We start from the raw sequence: 19,027 nt of genomic DNA, 5'->3' as shown, positions 1-19,027 counted from the left end.
TGGTGGAGTGTGGAAAGAAAAGAATGGCAGACATTTTGAAGGCACTAGCAGTTCTATCCAGAAAATTAGGCTGAATTGTCTTAAGCTTGTTCTTCTTTTGGTATAAACAGAATACGTGGGGCGAAGTAGGAGTCAGTAGATTTAATTGGCAATGTATAATTGTATAGGGCTCTGGGCAGGGGTTTAAGCACCCTTTTGATGCTAGTAAAGTTTACAACTTAGCACCTTTTTCTAGGTGGCTAAGTTCTTATTGAATATAATTGTTACTTGTCTAAAAAAAATCTCCAAAAGTCTTTCTACATTTCTTAAACTCATGCAAAGTAAAATGCCCTCACATTAATTAAAATGAAGGGAATAATAGTTTAAGAAGTATTGTATTCAGAGGCGTTATGGATATTTACAATTGGCAATCGCATTATCCTTTTTTGAAGAAAAATTCTGGCACTATCAGAGACACCTTGACCAGCATCATTGATTGTTTGACAATATTTGTCAAATATGCAGCCCATGCAAGACAAGTATGACCAAGACAATAAGTTAAGAGATACAGCTTAATATGAAAACTTTAACATTTAAGGAGTCGCTTGGGTGGTGGGACTAAGAAAAATAACCGTTACATGACAAATGTAGCATTTAGTTGGTTATAAGAAAAGGAATTTCGTGATTAACTAATGTAGTGTTTGGTTGGTGGTCTTAATACCCGCGTTCTGTTTAGGAATTTACGGATTAGTTTATGTCGGATAGGAGGCTAAAAGAATTTAAGATAAAACTGCCCTTAAAGTAAGTACCTTAGGTAGCAATCAAGTTACCCTTTTCTCAAAAAAAAAGTACCTTAGGTAGCAATCCCTACATTATTATTCACAACAGCATAAAAATCCCTACAATATTTTATTTTATTTTTTGAAACTGATAAAAATCCCTACAATATTATTCATCCCATAACAAAGCCTTCATTATCATTCATCGTAAGAACAATTCCTACATGATAATCCCCGACATAACTAATATGAGAAGGTGCCCTTATTCTACTGTCAGCTTGGCTCTTATGTTTGTCTGTTAAACAATCAATGATCTTGACCACTGTTCACTCTCTCACCAACTGCACATGTAGACTCCATTATTGCAATTATTTGAGCATCATTAGAGAGTATGAACGTGAAATGTATAATTTCAAACCCTGAAGTCAAATTGACAATGAATTAGGCAACATATCCTATGGTGGAGTTCAAAATTGAAAAGAAATCCTATCATTTCAAGTATCGAAACAAAATCCGCAAATATCCAATCTCGTTAACCAACAATTCCAAACTCTAGCTGTGTGCTCTTCAAATTCGCTCACCTCCACGGACTCAGTCGCAGCATTCAAAAAAATATAAGCCAATATAAAGAATATCTTTCTATTGGTTTCAGCAGTGTGAAGACTTATAGTCTGTAACTTCTACAGTTTGGCAAGTGCTCCCTTGGGCTATGATGTCGAAAAGGCTTTGGTATTCTTCATGAATAAATGTAATTGAGAAACCATATCATAATCAAGTAATGGAAATTCCTATTAGTCTGATCAATGCCTAAAGGAGGATCTCCAATCCCCAGCACGATATCCCTTTCCAACAAAACTAAATTAGTCTTAAATTGTGTTTAAAGTGTGGATTTCAAATTCATCTCCAAGTCTAAGCTTGACTTATTAATGGAGAGAGTTGTCAAGCATGATATCATGAACATTTCTACTCAAAAAAATAGTTCATTACTTAATCAGAACATTGACTATACAAGAGCTGAATAGTTATCTCAGAGTGTACTGTGAAACATACCAGCTTGCCACTTTCAGAAAACCATTTACTGAACAATGAATGTGCATTGACTTCGACCAATTGGGTCCGTGGGTATCTGATTTATGAGAGTATTATTCAACAGGAAGAAGAGGTCAGTAAAGTATCCAAGTGCTGGGACATCCAGTAAAGTATTAGATTTGTACAAACCTAAAGCTAAAACGTATGGAAAGTTTTTGTGCTAATGCTTTGCATAAAGATGTCTTTCCTGTTCCTGGAGGTCCATGCAGAAGAATAATGCTACAAACAATTAGAAAATTGATCAGTGAGATAACTGGATACTGAAAGGTATTCATGATTTTCCCAAGGAGATTGGGGACATTACCCAAGTTTTAGACAGTTTATGAGGGGTATAGGTGGTAGATCGTTTTTGTTTTTCCCTCTATACTACTGATGTAATTACTACTGAAATACACCACAATACACTATTGGTGTATTTCTTGTTTATACTACATGTTAACCTGTTCAGAAAAAAATAAGATAACTGGATACTGAATGCAGGATAAAATAAACACAATTGAGGAAAGCTCAGTTTTGATACATCCATAAGGTAATAAAGGTTATACAAAAGAGAATTGTAAGGGAGAAGAAACCACAAAATCAAGATCTGATTACTACCCTGCCCGAATACATAATTCACATTCACAAAGGTAGATTTGATCAATTTTCAGTTTAACAATGGACATTAATTTTTCAAATAAATTCTTGAACTAGAAACTACCAGAAAATGCTATTAACTACGAATATTTACTTAAAAGGAACGCGATAGATCACATTCAAAGAAAATATGTTTGACTCTTAGGTCAAACAAAATAGAATGGAGTAATGAGCGGCAATATTATCTGACAGCAACATGCACTCAACATGCTTCAAAATGTCTGCAATTAATCTAGTTCTTTCACAAATCTTGGCACATTCAGAAGGCTACTAAAAGTTCTTATTCTTCCCAAGAGGAAAAGATTCACAATATATATACAATACATTCAGGCATAATTTTAAAAAAAGTTCAAAATAAAACCAGTTAAGTTTAATTCTCAATTATTCAGAGTGTTAGAACAGAAATAGGAACAAGAATAATATATACAATACTACTTAGAATAGGATTAGGAATAAAAATAGTATATAGAATCCTACTTAGAAAAGGATTGTATTGTAGTGTCCTATAGTTGGAAAAGGAGTAAATAGGATCTCAAAGTAATAATGTAGATACAACAATTCAATAATATTTTTCACATGGTATTAGAGCCTCTACAATCTTGGTAGAGAATCAAAGAGCTTCCACTGCCGGCGGGCAGCTATTACCCATATAAGCCGCCCATCTATCCAACGATTATGTTACCAAAAGTTGGGTCATCCTGTATCTTTTCGGTGACTACTTTCTCATCTTATTTGTGTAGCACCGTGCCATCATTTCAGTGACAACTTTTTCATATTTAATATGTGTAGCACCGTGCCATCTTTCTGGTGACTACGTTTTCATATTTAATTTTTGTAACACTATACCATCTTTACGTTGACTACTTTTTTTTCATATCTGATTTGCATAGCACCGTGCATCTCTCTGGAGTACTTTTCATATTTAATTTGTGTAGTGTCGTGGATTTTTCTGAACTACTTTCTCATAACTAAATTGCATAGCACCGTGTGTCTTTCTGGTAACTCCTTAGATTTGATTTGCATAGTTCTATTCATCATTGCGGTGACTCCTCAAATCTGATTTGCATAGAGTTGTGTCATCATTCCGACTCAACCCATATAATTTCTCCTTTTTTTAGTAGGGTCATACCGTCAAATAGCATATGTCCGTTTTTTTCTATATGGTTGTCGTTCTCCATTGGTCTTTTAAACAATTGGACATTAAGAATGTTTTTTTTTTCATGATGATCTTGAGGAAGAAGTCTATCTGGAGCAATCACCTGGTTTCGTTGCTAGGGGCAGTGTTATGAAAGGCGCTCGCCTTTCGCCTTTGGCGACAATGCGAGGCGAGGCAAGGAGAGGCGTCGTTGCCTATCTCTAGCGAGGCGATGCGACTTCAGAAAGGCGAAAGGCGACATGGCATGGCGAGGCGATAGGCGTCACCCTTTTTTTAATTATTTCTTAAAAGGTCTAATTTAATAATTAAAAGCCAAAATTAGGGTGTTTTGGGTATTTTTGCAAACCTTCACCTTCGCAAGACCGCTCCTCTTCTCCTCAGTTTTTCGCAAGTCGCGCGACCCCTGGAGACCTTCTTCGCGAATCGCGATTGCTGCTCCTTCAGCTCAGGTACGAGACCTTTTTTTTTGTTTTCTTCTTCAGTCCTTCTCTTCTTCTTATCTCCTAGTTCTTCTCTTCTTTTCTTCTTCTTCTCTAGTCTCTACTCTGTTTTCAGTGGTTGTGGTAGTGACTAGTGAACTCACTCTGTTTTTAGTGGTAGTGAACTGAGTGCTCTGTTTTGTTGTAGTGCTCGCTGCAATCTACAATCTGCCTATTTATTTTTTTTAAGTTTAATCCTTTTATAATTATTTCTTCCCTACTTAATTTAATTTTACACTAATTAATATAGTATTTATTTGTCCATAAATAGTGAATTTAATAGCGTCGGATGCTAACAAAAAGAGGGACATTGGATGGAATTATGGTACTCAAGGATCATCAAAAGATTCGGTTGTATGTATTTTTTGTAAAAGTTCTTTTAATAGTAGTATTACTCAGCACAAGCAACATTTCGTGGGTGGAAACAAAAATGGAAAACAATGTCCAATTTGTCCGTCAGAGTTTAGAGATGAAATAAGGGCTTATGGCAAATAAAATCGCTAGTAATCCGAAATTTCAAGTGAGGCAGCCAGAAGAATTTGTTAATATTGATGATGATGATATGGATGAATATGCTGAAATGATGCCTCCCTCCAAAACTCAAAAGATGTCTTCTAGTGGAAGTGCATCATCCACGGCGCGGAACGTGACGAAGGCCCTATGAATCTCTATTTTCCACAAAAATCACAACAAAAAGGAGGCTTTGAAAAGGAAGCATGAGCAGGAATTGATGAAACCAAGAAAATTCTAAGAGAGTGCGGTAAGTGCTTTTGCATAATGGATGTACGATGTCCGGCTCCCTTTTAATTGTGTTAATTACAAATCATTTAATAAATTCATTGAGGCAGTAGGACAACATGGCCCCGGTATGGGCCTCCTACATTCCATGAAGTTAGAGTTACTCACCTAAAAAAAGAGGTGAAGAAAGTGGAAAAAAATTGTTGATGAGCATAAAGTGCAATGGACAAAGTTTGGGACAGCACGAAATGGTAATGATCATCACTATTTTGGTGAATTCTCCCTTCGATAGTGTATTTCTTGGTTCTGTTGATGCTAGCAATGAATCTACCGTATCTACCAAAATGTACAACTTGTTTGAAAACACTATTGAAAGAATTGGATCAGAAAATATTGTACAAATTGTCACCGATAATGCTAGTGAGAATGTTAAAGCGGGAAGCATGATGATGGGCACACATTTCTTGGACTTCATGTGCTGCTCATTGCATCAACTTGATAATTGGTGACATATTCAAGATTAATCCATATGCTTCAGGCAATATCACTCTCCCATCCTCTTAACTTTCTTTATAGCCAATATTTAATACTCATTAGCTACTAATTACTATAGTATTATTTTAACAGTTTTTAAGAAGGCCATCAAAATCCATTCTTACATTAGTCAAAGGCCGTTGTTGTTGAACTTGATGAGGAAATTCACCAATCAAAGAAATTTGGTGAAACCGGCCAAGACAAAATTTGCAGCGGCCTTCTTAACTTCGAGAGCTATGTACAACCAAAAGAAAAACTTGAGAATTCTAGTCTTCTTAACCGAATGGACTTCAAGTAAATTTGCAAAGGAAACTTTGGGGAAAGAAGTTGTCAACCTTCTTATTACTGCCCACTTTTGGAATGATGTTGTTCGGGCAACTTACAGTTTGTGGTCCTTTGATAGCAGTGCTTCGTTTGGTGGATGCAGAGAAAAAACCACCAATGGGCTACATTTATGAAGCAACGGATAGAGTCAAAGAAACTATTGAGCAAGGCTTTGGTGGATATAAGAAGCAATATCAGAAAGTGTGAGAAATTATTGATGCAAGGTGGTCAGACCAACTCCATCCGCCTTTGCATGCTGATGGCCATATTTTGAATTCAGGTTTGTTTTATAAAGCTCATAACAATGGCACTATACTAGCTAGTTTGTGGACGGATAATCATGCATGTGTTAAGAAGATGAACCCCGATATAGCAATACAAGATTTACTAGTTGCTGAGCTTCCTAAGTACAAAATGGCGGATGGACTATTTGGTGGTCAGGCTCAAAGAGCCAAAGACACAAGGTCACCGAGTAAGTGAGTTGTAAAAAAAATCATGATGAAGAGGATATTGATCTTTGTAAAGATATGACATTTGGGTCTAACTCAACCCCAAAAGCTAGCTCACGAGGGCAAAATTGCTCAAGTCCATATAAGGAGACCACCAGTCCATTTCCTAACCAATGTGAGACTTTTACCCACTCTAACACCCCCCTTCATGCCCAGGCCCGACTGGAGCGTGGATCGGGAACCCAAACGGGGATGGACCTAGCTCTGATACCATGAAAAGATATGACACTTGGCCTAACTCAACCCCAAAAGTTAGCTCATGAGGGGAGAATTGCCCAAGTTCATATAAGGAGACCACCAGTCCATTCCCTAATCAATGTGGACTTTTACCCACTCTAACAATCTTCAAAATTTGGATAATCTTGAAGAATAGGCTTTTAGAGTTCTAGTATTGCTTGTCAATTGTCTTTTGAATTATTGAGTCATTCAAATCCTAGACTTTTAGTATCTACTATTAGTTTTTGAACTGAAATATTTGCTAATATATGTTATTGCTATTAAGATTTTGGATATTTATATATGCAATTAAAATTTTAAATTTTTGGTATTAATTGGCGCCTTAATTCAAAAAGGTGAGCGCCTCACTGCTCGTCTCGCCTCATGGCGAGGCAGGCACTTGTCACCTTTCGTCATCCAAAACACTGGCTAGGGAGGAGTCTGGTAACCTTGTATGTAAATTGTGTAACTCACTCTATGGTCTGAAACAGTCTTCTCAAGATTCGTTTGGGAAGTTCAACTCTCTAATTTTATCACTTTGTGTTTTATCGACATTATGCATCAAATACAATTTTTCATGAGAAGACCAAGCACATTGAGATTGATTGGCATTATGCATCAAATCCAGTATTTCATGAGAAGACAAACACATTGAGATTGACTATCAATTATGTGAAGTCGAGGGATCAACTTGCAGATATCTCATCAAGTCCCTCATTGGTCCTCTTAATTAAATTTGTAACAAGCTAGTACATATGATTTGTATGCACCAGCTTGCGAGGGAGTGTTAGAATAGGAATAGGAACAAGAATAATATATACAATACTACTTAGAATAGGAACAAAAATAGTATATAGAATCCTATTTAGAAAAGGATGGTATCTTAGTGTCCTAGTTGGAAAAGGAGTCTATTGTAGTGTCTATAAATAGGGTCTCAATATAATAATATAGATACAACAATTCAATAATATTTTTCTCCTATATTTCTCACACAAAGAATAACAAACAACTACTTTATAGCTAGAAAATGAATTTCTAGAGTCTATAGGAAACCCTTTCACATTTCTTGCCCATGATACTGCTATAACCACCTCACTAGCCAGAAATGTGAAGGCTAGTGAAATCATCAAATTAGATATTACTATTTCATTTTGCTCTTCTTTTCCACTATCTACAACCATCATCCCATGATTCCTTTTTTTGTTTATTTTAGGTTTGTTGAGTCTATTTGGGTAAGTCCAAAAGAAAGAAAAAAGTCAGATCCCACATTCAAGAAGAAAGTCACCAACATATCAGTATCATTTCCAATCATTTTCTTCTTGGAAGAGATACAAGTCAAGATCAGGTTGTAGTCATTTTTCATGGAAAACATTTTCCTTCATACCGAACACACCCTGGATCTAATTATTTTTTATCGAAGGCATTTATCTTTCTTATAAGGTAAAGAATCTTACTGATTTGGGAAAATCTCTGATAAGCAAGCAGCACAGTAAAAGCAGAGAGCCCACACCAAAGCTTTTTTACCATGGTCTTATGTGCTCAACATGCTGGTTAGAGCAGACAGACATGAAAAAAGTGAGAACTGAAAATGCACTCAAAATATAAAACCAGATCTAGTCAACTGTGTTATTACCCCATTGAGTCCAAATGTTAAAGCGGGCTGGTTAAATCGACAAAATGCTGATCTTTTTCAACAATGAAACTTCAGACTGTTGTCAAGTTAAAATATAACTCTTTCTTTATGCATCCACAAAGGAGTAAGTTCTCTCTGTGAAACGCAAAGTAAACCTATAAAGCTACTAATCCGTATATTGTTTTATTAGGACTTTTGTGATTTAAGCAAACACAATGACACATCTAGTGTGGCAACATCACATTCAAAATTGAGATCTGAAACACTCACCATGAGAGATCGACTAAATGGCAATTTCATGAAGCATGTAAATGTTGAATATTGTTGAACACAATTGTTTGCTCACAATTTAAATTTTATTATTGTAAACTATAGACCAGCTTCGGTCTAACAAATCTTTAAACTAATTTTTTCTTTCACTGGCACTCTAGCAACTTATTTTGTTGCTTTCTCTTATTTCTCACCTTTGCTCTCGCACTCTTTCCTGGTTTCTTGCTTACTTGAGCACACTTACAACTTAAATGGACCACCTCTATTTATGGGTGGTAATGGAAGGATCTAGTGAGAGTATTTAGTACTCTCTTCTGTTAATGATATCAACTACCTAGTTCAAGAATTACACTTCTACTTATTTCTAGAGTTGTTCTTTCTAAAATCTTTCTGGACTTCTCACTCTACAACTTTCATTCTAGATTCTCCATTTTTTTGGAGATTAAGTTGGTGATGACTTTTTAACAGTATGCAGTGCATTTTACAGTGACCTATCTTTGCACACTGCTACTACACAATCCTAATTTCCTCCAATTGCCTAGAGTACAGTAAATGGAACTAAGCTTCAACAAGAACTGGTGATTGGAAATCACCAAGCAAAGAATACAAGGCACAGTAAAATACCACAATCAGACACAAAGTTGGCAGGCACAGCTTGACATCATAAAATATTTGAGAATTCGGTAAACAAGTTTCTTACCGATTCCAGGATACAAGGAAGGAATTTACTCTCTTTTCAGTGAAAAGCAAAGCACTTGCAGCATATCGCAACAATCTCTGCTTGAGACCAGATTCGTATATTAAGCTGTAGAAATAAAAAGATAAATCACATCTGGGTTCCTTGAAGAAATCTAAGTTCTTTTCAGCCAGCAAGTGACACACCTTTCCCACATTCCATTAAATTCTTTTGCAGGAAGAATCCATTCATTAAATGTAGAAAGCTGTCCATCCCCACTTAATTCTTCACATGGTCCTTCCTCGCTAAGCTGACAAAATGGAAATGTCCAATTCAAATTCAAATAGCAGAGAGGTCATAAAATTGAACAAATCAACTCTAATAAATTAGGTGTAAAGTGTTGGCTATGCTCACTCGGCCTCCAATTACTCTTCATTTCTTTTTCACTTCTTTCCTCTCTTTTTTTCTTTTCCTTTGTTTACTTGGAGAAGATTTATGACCAACTAGACATCAAATTCTAGTGTTTCAATACTGGATCAAAATTTTAGCAACTTCTAGTGTTTCCTGTAGATTCCTTTAGGGTCTATCTGTCCAGCTAGGGTAGGAAACAGGAATGCCAAAAGGGCTTGGGACTTTGAGTAACATAACTTTAGTAATAGAAGCAGACCTGAAATACATGAACAACTGGTTTTACTTGCCAGAATAGAAGGATATCTCGGTTCTCCAGCCAGACATCTACAAAAGCAAAAATGTGGCAGTGCATTATACCCAAGGGTAAGCTTGGTAAACATTACCTTGCTTCTTTTTGCTACACTAACGGAGTCTATAGAGACAAAAGATTATATACCTGTGTCACACACACATATGTGCTGCACATTTTCAGCAAGAAAGAGATCATCAATTGGAACTGGAATTGGACCATCCACATAGCTCATACTCCTTTTTTCCAGCATTCTGTACAAGATGATTTGCCCATATAACCAAAACGTAATTTTGAATGAGATATTGAGTAACAAGAAAAGTAACTTTAGCCATAAATGTCACCAAATAAAAGAGCATGTGCGTTAACAATTCCCAGAGAAGTCAAATGCAAACATAGCAATAGAAACTATGCCTCAACCCCAAACTAGTTGGGTTGGCCATATGAGTACTCACCATCCAATTCGCTTTATTAGGACCCATTTAACTTGAATATTCAGTAATTGGGGGTTCTCTAACAGTAGAAGCTCACTATATTTGCTAGTCAACAAATCAAATTTGGCATTTAATTGCATGGAAACAGCCACAGAAGTCTCAGTATGGTATACACCAACTATCCTCTTACCCCCTACTGGCCAAGGGGCACTTTGTATATACTTCAAGGGTTACTTAACTGATATAGAAAAGTTGAAAATTACATACCTCTCAACGGATAACCTAACATCATCAATACGAGCTGTACTTGAAGGCTTCAAGCAAACTTCAACTACAATTACAAAATTGAAATGTTTCAGCTCTAAAAGTTTATAAAAAAATGTCAGAAATGTATAATATTGTGGAATACCTGAAACGAGCACTTTTTCTTCAGGTAATGTGGGTGGTGGGGATGGAGCAGGGTCACCGTTTTGCTCGCTGGTGTTGACTTCAGCAGCGTTGACCATGGAGATTTCCATTGGAGCACTCATTTTGTTGTGACAAATTTGGCTAAAATGGTTTATACTACATAAATGCAGAAATGGAGAATGAAGAAGAATTGGCAAACCCTAGGAGGGCTTCTAAAAATAAAAACAGCGCGGGAATGAAATATATAAACAATAGAGGATTGTTTGGTAAGACCATTTCAATTATGTTTATTAGTAATCTATTTCCTCCTTAGCTTTTTAGTTGTTATAACTTCCTTTTTTAAACTCAAACATTTTAACATGTATTTTTCATGATATTGATATGAAAAATACATACAATTTATAGTATTTTCATATCAAAATCTTTATTTTAAAATATCAAATTAATATAATCTAATTTAACTTTTAAATTGACTCTAGAAAAATGCAACATAACAATTAAAAAACAATGGAGAAATTATTATTAGTTAGGCATGTATTAGGGCCTGTTTGGATAGACTTGTAGAAAATAACTTATAAGTTCAAAGGTAAAAGTCATAAATATGATACCCTACTTTTGACTTATTTGTAAATTTTGTTGGCCAAAAAGTGAGTGCTTGAAAGCACTTTTTAACCTTTCCAAACACATCCAAAACTAAAAAAGTGTTCAAAAGTCAAAAACATCTAAAATAAGCTAATTCAAACGGGTACTTTTGTTCCATCCTCTAATCTACATAAAATAAGATACAAATTTCTTCATAATTTGTACAAGTATTAATTATGCAAATTTCTAAATTGCACATCACATGTCGTATTCATTTAATACATGAATAATATCCTCTCTAACTTTTTTTTTAACAGGCAAAGCCCATTTATTATATACCAAAAAGACAAATAAAGAGCTTTGGACCAAAAGTGACCAAATCCCAAATAAAAAAATGGAAACAAATGAAAAACAAAAAGAAAAAAGAAAAAGATAAGGAAGAATGACAAAAACTCAATGGCTACTCCTCTTCGATCAACACAACGACCAGCAGTGATCCGAGGAGAGCCTTAACTCTCGATTACGACAGAGAAGACAGTACCAAGTTTGAGCGATATCCACATGGGCATTCAAACTCTCACAAACACCATGGATTCAACTCATTGAAGAGTTCTTCAACTTGACACCAATTTTCACAAACGTATCTCAAGGTAAGGCACAAATCCAAACTTATAACCCTTGAACCGATAAAAAATTATTGATTTCACTAAGTAATTTTATGACTTGTGCAGATTGAACCCCAAGGGGTTGATACCATTGCAACAAACCCATGAAACTACCAAGTAAGATCCTCATTTTCAATATAATAATCCTTGTGATTTTATGTTCCTTGTTCTTTTTTTTTTGTTGTGGCAATGTATTTCGATTGTGATTGTTCCTTTTTTTCAGTTGATGAAGTATTGTGACTGCTCCTTTTTTGTGCTTCTAATATGTGACTGGTATGTTGAACCTGACATTTTGACACTTTTTTTACCCTCAATTGCGACAAGTTTTGTTTGTCAAATTGTAATATAGTTTTTGCTTGTGATGGTAGCTCCTGTGTAGAATTAAATTGAATTAGATTTGTACCTACAAAACTGAAAATATGGTTAGTTAAAAGATCATCCAGTGTATTCCCTTCTTTGTAGGTGAGCTTGATTTCCACCACCTTGTCCTTCATAACATCTCTAATCCACCTTATGTCTACAGAAATTACCCATGGGACTTCCCAGATTCCATCTAGAATCTTCTTGATGATGAGGGAATTTGTCTCCATAATTAATGGAAGAGAATTATGATGGGTGCAGTACGATAATCCTTCTCTAAATGCCTTAACTTCTGCCTCCAGAGAAGATCGAATCTCAAAATGTATGGTTTTAGCAAACAGTAATTCTCCATTAGAATTTCTAACACAAAAAGCACTAGAACTTAGACCCAAATTGCCTATACTAGACCCATTAGAGTTACACTTGAAAACCCCTACATTTGGACAATTCCATCTCACCGCTTTACTAATAATCAATGGTGTATAAGCCTAAAAAAACTTTACAATCCATGGCCAATTGTTAGGGATATCAGACAACCAAGGATATCTACAAGTAGATAACAAGAAGATATTATTGTTAATTTCTCGAATCATCCCATTTCTGGTCATTTTACCCCATGCTTGATCACATTCCTCATTTTTCAGATCTGTCAAATAATAAACAATGGTAATGCTTTGTATAATGGTTTAAGCTTAGCAACACAATCAAAATCCCACCATTTATTCACTATTTGTTTCAAATATATAAATGGACCCTGGATTCTTGCTGCTCCTGCAAACATATTCCATAGGCAATAAACAAATAAATGATCAAATGTTTCTTGTACATTATCAGGACAACAACAACATTCAACAGAATCTGCAAAACTGCTCTTAACCAAAACTTCCCCAATATGATCCCACATTATCCACATAAATCACAATTATGGAAAAAGTTAGCGGAAGAGGAAGAGCTAGTAATGTATATATAGATTTTTGGAATTATTAATTTAAATTAAAATGTAAATTATTATTGTTATTAAATAATTAGATATTTTATATAATTTTAATTTATAACAAGGGTAAAATCGTAATTCAACTTTTAACTTTGAGGCTTCTCATTTTTAATATAATACTAGTTTTGACGCACGTGCGTTGCACGTGAATATCCAACCATGTACTACACTATTTTTAAAAATATTATGAATATTCTTAAATAAAAAAAATAAGTAAACAATTATAAAATGAACAATAAAATATAAGTTCTTATGAATAGTGACTGTAAACTTTCTTATGATTACTACTGAAAGTTAGTCACTCTTTGTCACGACCCAGGGGTACACCCTAGATGTAACATGGCTTACTTGACCCCTAAGAGGTCTCATACAAGCCCTTAGCATATCATAACATAAGATAATAGACAAGTATGAAAATTTTTAAAACTTTATCCGTACAATTGAAGTCTTTATAATAGCGAGCGAAAGTCTATAACTCTTTTGTCTCAAACCATCTAATACAAGACATAGCCCATACAATAGTCTTAAAACATAAAAGAAAGACATAAAGGAAAATGGTGGCTTTATCCTCGATTCTATGAGGACTCACCAAGTCTTCAACTCCTTGCACTTCTAGAAACCTATCCTCAATGATGGAACTCAAAATCACCGAACCCTACATTTGATAAGAATGTAGGCAAGAGTATGCGTTAGTACAAAAGTACTAAATATGATAGCTAGCATAACATCATAAGAGCATATAAGAGGAATTAGTCAACATAAGACATCTACCATAATGATAAGAGACAATATCATAAGTCATGAACATAAGAGACAACATAATAAGACAGAGGCTATAAGCATAAGAGATAACAACATAGTCATATGCATGATTAATGTATCTAGTTTAACATAACATAATAGAAACACTACATAAGTTACCTCAAGTCAAGCTTGTGCAATGCATGGATAAGACCCTATAATCCCACCCATACTAAGCAAGTAACTTTAGGTCCTCATTCATACTCATCATCTTTTGATCTCATTCTTAACCTACTTACCATAGACAAGGGAATACTCACATTTAGTCACACATGCATTGGAAAGTCCTTTCAAGCTACATTCCAAACTAAGCATACATCATAAGCACAAGTCATACACATATTCATTACATAGATCATCATAACATAAAAGGAGCATACCATAGATACCCTCAAAGCACTTGTGCAATACATGAATAAGATCACATACTCTCACCCATACTAAGTAAAGCTTCTTAAGTAACCATAGTTCATAATTCATATTCTTACTGTGGGAATTAGCCTTAATCGATATAGACCATGTGCGCTTAACATGGAATCTGGTGTCTACCCCACACCGAAAAAGGGTTGTCCTACTTGCCTAAGGTAGAACCATACTCTTAGCTTAGGTTAATCCAATAGCTAAGTAACCTATGAGGGCACATAGTTTATGGGATAAGAATATTGCTACTAGAAACCAGCCCTCAACTAACGGAGGAGCTTCCATCTCATGAGACCTCTTCTAGAAAATCGCCCTCTACTAACGGGTGAGCTTCCATCTCATTGGCAATATCAACTCGGTGCTAAGCATAATTCCAATTGAGTTCATATTAAGTCTTGACTTAAGTTCATATTTATGGAAGAATGTTTTGACACTCAATCCAACATGACTCATACTAAAGCTCATTAGATCATGCATGAGAACTACCTTTCACTGTCCATGTCTTCATATAGATTCATTAGGTAAGACTAGTCTTCCAACCTTAGAATCATCATATTGTGAGGAAACTACTCACATCATATCATATTAATGCATAAGTGTGTATATGAGAATAACCTTTCAACAACACAACAACTAGATCATGAGCATATTCACTTTACTCTCAAATGTGTTTCTAAAGCATGTACTAAGCCTCATAAAACATGCATAATATCATATCTTGCCCTTTCAAGGGTCAAAGCTCATGCCATGACCCAAAACTAGTCCTGAGTGGCACCCACACTTAACCTACTAAGTGAGCGAAGCAACAAATCCAACCCAAATTATATTAATAATTCAACTACGAATAACAACAATAATGCGAAAGCTCAAAACTTATTAAAGTAACCAATCAAATAAATCTCTAAAGCCTATCACTTATTATTCTCAAAACCTGAAAGTCATCACATCAAGGACATCTGTCCTCAACATACCAAGTGTAGGAGTATTAAAGACACCAAAGTAAGTTAATAGAATGGTCTATGTCTGAAATTTAAGGACATCATGCCATGACTGAGAGAATCCAGCACGAGCTAGAAGGAATAGCTCACCCTGAAATCTAATGTGCTGGAAACTGGCTAGAGCTGAGGGCGAGTAGAAGTAGATGTACACTTGATGCACTCCACAAAAGAAAATGAAGAAAACACAAGTAGGGGTCAGTACAAGGAACACGTACTAAGTAGGTATCATCGGCCAACCATAAATAGAAACTAATATGCTATAAATAATAGTATAAAATCAACTATGACACTTAGCATGTGGAAAGCAACAAACAACATGAACAAGTGACAACGGAAGCAAGTACACAATCAATCACAATATCAAGCACACATACGGGGACTCATGCCTCCATATCACGCTCATTTGGGAAATGGGTTCTTTGAGATTGAGTACATTAAGTCAATTCAATATCTTCTTCCTTTAATGTTACCGCGCTAGAACGTGACACCCCGGTCCAATAATACCATGTCGAAATGTGACACCCCGATCCAATAATATGGTTAATTCATTTGTCATTCTTATCATCTCTTTCCACTTCCTTAACAATATTTCATTAAGCCTTCTATATTCAAGGCATCACTTCGATAGAGAGGGTTCAAGATTATAAATTTCATGGTCTCAGGATTTCAGACCAATCACAAACCACACAACCAAGCCACACAACTACACAATCAAGTACATAGAAAACTTCACAATATCACTCAATTGCATATCAATCACTATTAAGAGTCTATCTATCAAATAGAATAAACCATAACCTACATCCACCGAAGAACCGAAATCAAGCAAACTGCTTCTCCAATGCTTTTCCTTTCCTTAATGCCTCTGAACCTTTCCAATCTATCAAGTGTATATGCAAATTTGTAAGTTAACGAGTCTATACACACACACTCATATTATTCTATGTCTAGCCTAGACCCAAAAATCACCTAATTATATAATCAATTTACTAAAGTTCAAACCTAAGGGTAGGTCTTAATTCCTCCAATTAACATAACTTTAATTGAATTTAAATAATTCGATCCACCTAATCTTTAATTACCTATCTCAATATACTGAAACTCAATTTATAAGATGATAAACACGTAATAAAATTCAAGAGTAAGCCACCGGTTTCGAAAACCAGTGGCAACAACTCTAACATAATTTATCATATACTACAAACCCAATTTATCAATCATTAGCCAATGATCGCTAATCATTACTCCAATTGAAACAAAGACATTGCCCAAGTAATATTCAAAAGCTTAAATGGCAAAGATCCACCAAAATAGAAAGAAAAGAAAATCTGCCTTTTCTGTACAACTCCTTAACTACTGCAAATTATCCACATCAACAAATGGCAATTTTTCAACTATTGCTCTCACCCCCAAAATTTTGTTTGCACATTCTCCTTTCGGCAACTAGCAGAATATACGAGATTTGAACAATAACTGCACCAAATCTATATACAGCAGTTACCGTCTAATTCCACACATATATCATATATAACATATACAACCTTCCCTGCAACCTAATCTTTCAACTATTAATTGTTTCTACTTATATTTTGGCCAATCATCACGTCCTTAACACTTTTCAATTTTCCAACCAAATTTGTGTGGGTATAAAAAGGGATAACAATTCACCTCCTTCTTCTTAAATACATACCAATATAATAATCTATTTATATGAGCAACACTCTAATATTGAAAGCTGAAAAAAAATTTTGCTCACCTGAAGCGCTTCTTCAATTTGTTCTTGACAATTGTGCGGCTCTTTTTTTTTTTAATTTTCTTCTTTTCTACTGATCAATTATTACCCTAATTGTATAGCTTCAAAATTATTAAAGTGGTGAAAGTGATCCTCTATTAATTCTAATGTTATCTTCTTTAACCACCAACTAAATTAATTATTAAAACTACCCACTAATTTCATAATTGTAGTCACGAATAGTCCAAAATACTCATTTAAAATCTATCGGAAAGTATTTTCTGCCATAAAAAGCTCTAGTACTCAAAACAACCAAAAAGGTCGTTACATTAGATACCAATTTACCCATCGTTCGTCCTCGAACGATCAAGAGAAAGCGAGGGCAAGGAAGGGTACCTGAATTGATAAAAAAGTGTGGATATCTTTCATGCATATCAACCTCACTCTCCCAAGTGGACTCTTCAACTGGCCGATTCTTCCACTAAACCTTGATAGATGAAATCTCCTTTGACCTCATTTTGTGGACCTCCCTATCAAAAATAGCTACAGGCTCCTCCTCATAATACATATTCTCATCAAGCAGGACCGAATCCCAATGAATAATGTAGTTTCCATCACCATGGTATTTTTTCAGCATGGACACATGAAATACCGGGTGCACTCCTGACAACCATGGAGGCAAGGCCAATTCATAGGCCACCTCCCCCACACACTTAAGAACTTTAAATGGCCCAATATACCTTATACTAAGCTTACCCGCTTACCAAACCGCATCACACCCTTCATGGGTAAAACCTTCAGCAAAACTTGCGCACCCTCCATAAACTCTAAGTTCTTGACCTTCCGATTTGCATATTCTTTCTGCCTACTCTGAGCTGCTAGAAGCTTCTCCTGAATGAATTTCACTTTTTCTAACGATTCCCTCAAGGTCTCACCTCGAATGCATCAAACCAACCAATGGGAGACCTACATCTCCTCCCATATAATGCCTCAAATGGGGCTATATCAATACTCGAGTGATAGCTATTGTTGTACGGAAACTTTGCTAAGGGTAAGAATTGATCCCAATGACCACCAAAATCTATCACTCACGTACGAAGCATATCCTCCAGCACTTGAATTGTTAGCTCAGACTGCCCATCGATTTGAGGGTGAAATGCGGTACTAAGATCCAATCTAGTACCTAATTCAGCATGCAAGGTCCTCCAAAAGTTAGAAGTAAATTGTGTACTTCTATCTGATATGATGGAAATTGGAACTCTACGCAATCGAACAATCTTACAGATATAGAGTTTGGCTAACTTCTCTACATTGTAAGTCATCTTGACCGGAATGAAGTGAGCAGACTTAGTTAACCTGTTAACAATTACCCTAATAGAATCAAACTTACCCAATGTCTTTGGAAGACCAACCACAAAATCCATTGCAATTCTTCCCACTTCCATTCAGGAATGGGCATTCTCTAAAGTGTCCCTCAAGGCCTCTAATGTTCATACTTTACCTGCTGACAATTCAGACATTGGGCAACAAAATCAACAATTTCACGCTTCATTCTACTCCACCAATAATGTTGTCTCAGATCACGATACATCTTGGTTGCACCAGGATGTATAGAATACCTCAAACTATGAGCCTCTGCAAGAATAGTGTGAGTCAAATCATCAAAATGGGGCACACATACCCGCCCCTTAATTCTCAAGACGCCTTCCTCATCAATCACAACCTCTTTAGCCTCTCCTTGCAATACCATATCTCAAATTCGGCTCAACTTCTCATCATCAAACTGCTTTCCCTTAATCTTTTCAAGAAAAGAAGATCTTGCCTCCACACAGGCCAAAAATCCTCCTTTCTCAAGTACTGCTAGCCTCATAAAGTCATTAGCCAGAGTTTGAACCTCTCTAGCCAATGGGCGTCT

General features: G+C 35.6%; 2 protein-coding genes across 3 annotated transcripts in view; both read right to left on the bottom strand.

The window, feature by feature from the left end:
* LOC125829081 (pachytene checkpoint protein 2 homolog) overlaps window positions 1-10,759 on the bottom strand; it is a 29,590-nt gene extending 18,831 nt beyond the window's left edge. The window contains exons 1-8 of the mRNA XM_049508356.1: window positions 10,562-10,759; window positions 10,420-10,483; window positions 9,866-9,972; window positions 9,686-9,753; window positions 9,225-9,328; window positions 9,043-9,147; window positions 1,977-2,066; window positions 1,809-1,884 (exon numbers count right to left, since the gene is read on the bottom strand). Of these exons, the coding sequence (XP_049364313.1) occupies window positions 1,809-1,884; window positions 1,977-2,066; window positions 9,043-9,147; window positions 9,225-9,328; window positions 9,686-9,753; window positions 9,866-9,972; window positions 10,420-10,483; window positions 10,562-10,682 (735 nt within the window). The 5' untranslated portion in view covers window positions 10,683-10,759. The remainder of the gene's footprint in view (window positions 1-1,808; window positions 1,885-1,976; window positions 2,067-9,042; window positions 9,148-9,224; window positions 9,329-9,685; window positions 9,754-9,865; window positions 9,973-10,419; window positions 10,484-10,561) is intronic.
* LOC125829084 (uncharacterized) overlaps window positions 1-19,027 on the bottom strand; it is a 1,125,066-nt gene that overhangs the window by 313,086 nt on the left and 792,953 nt on the right. The window lies entirely within an intron of this gene.

Source organism: Solanum verrucosum, unplaced genomic scaffold, assembly GCF_900185275.1.
Source record: "Solanum verrucosum unplaced genomic scaffold, falcon-dt-bn FXZP01000007.1, whole genome shotgun sequence".
Taxonomy (NCBI): domain Eukaryota; kingdom Viridiplantae; phylum Streptophyta; class Magnoliopsida; order Solanales; family Solanaceae; genus Solanum; species Solanum verrucosum.
The sequence above is the reverse complement of the archived record's forward strand: the minus strand, read 5'-3'. Positions and strand labels throughout refer to the sequence as shown.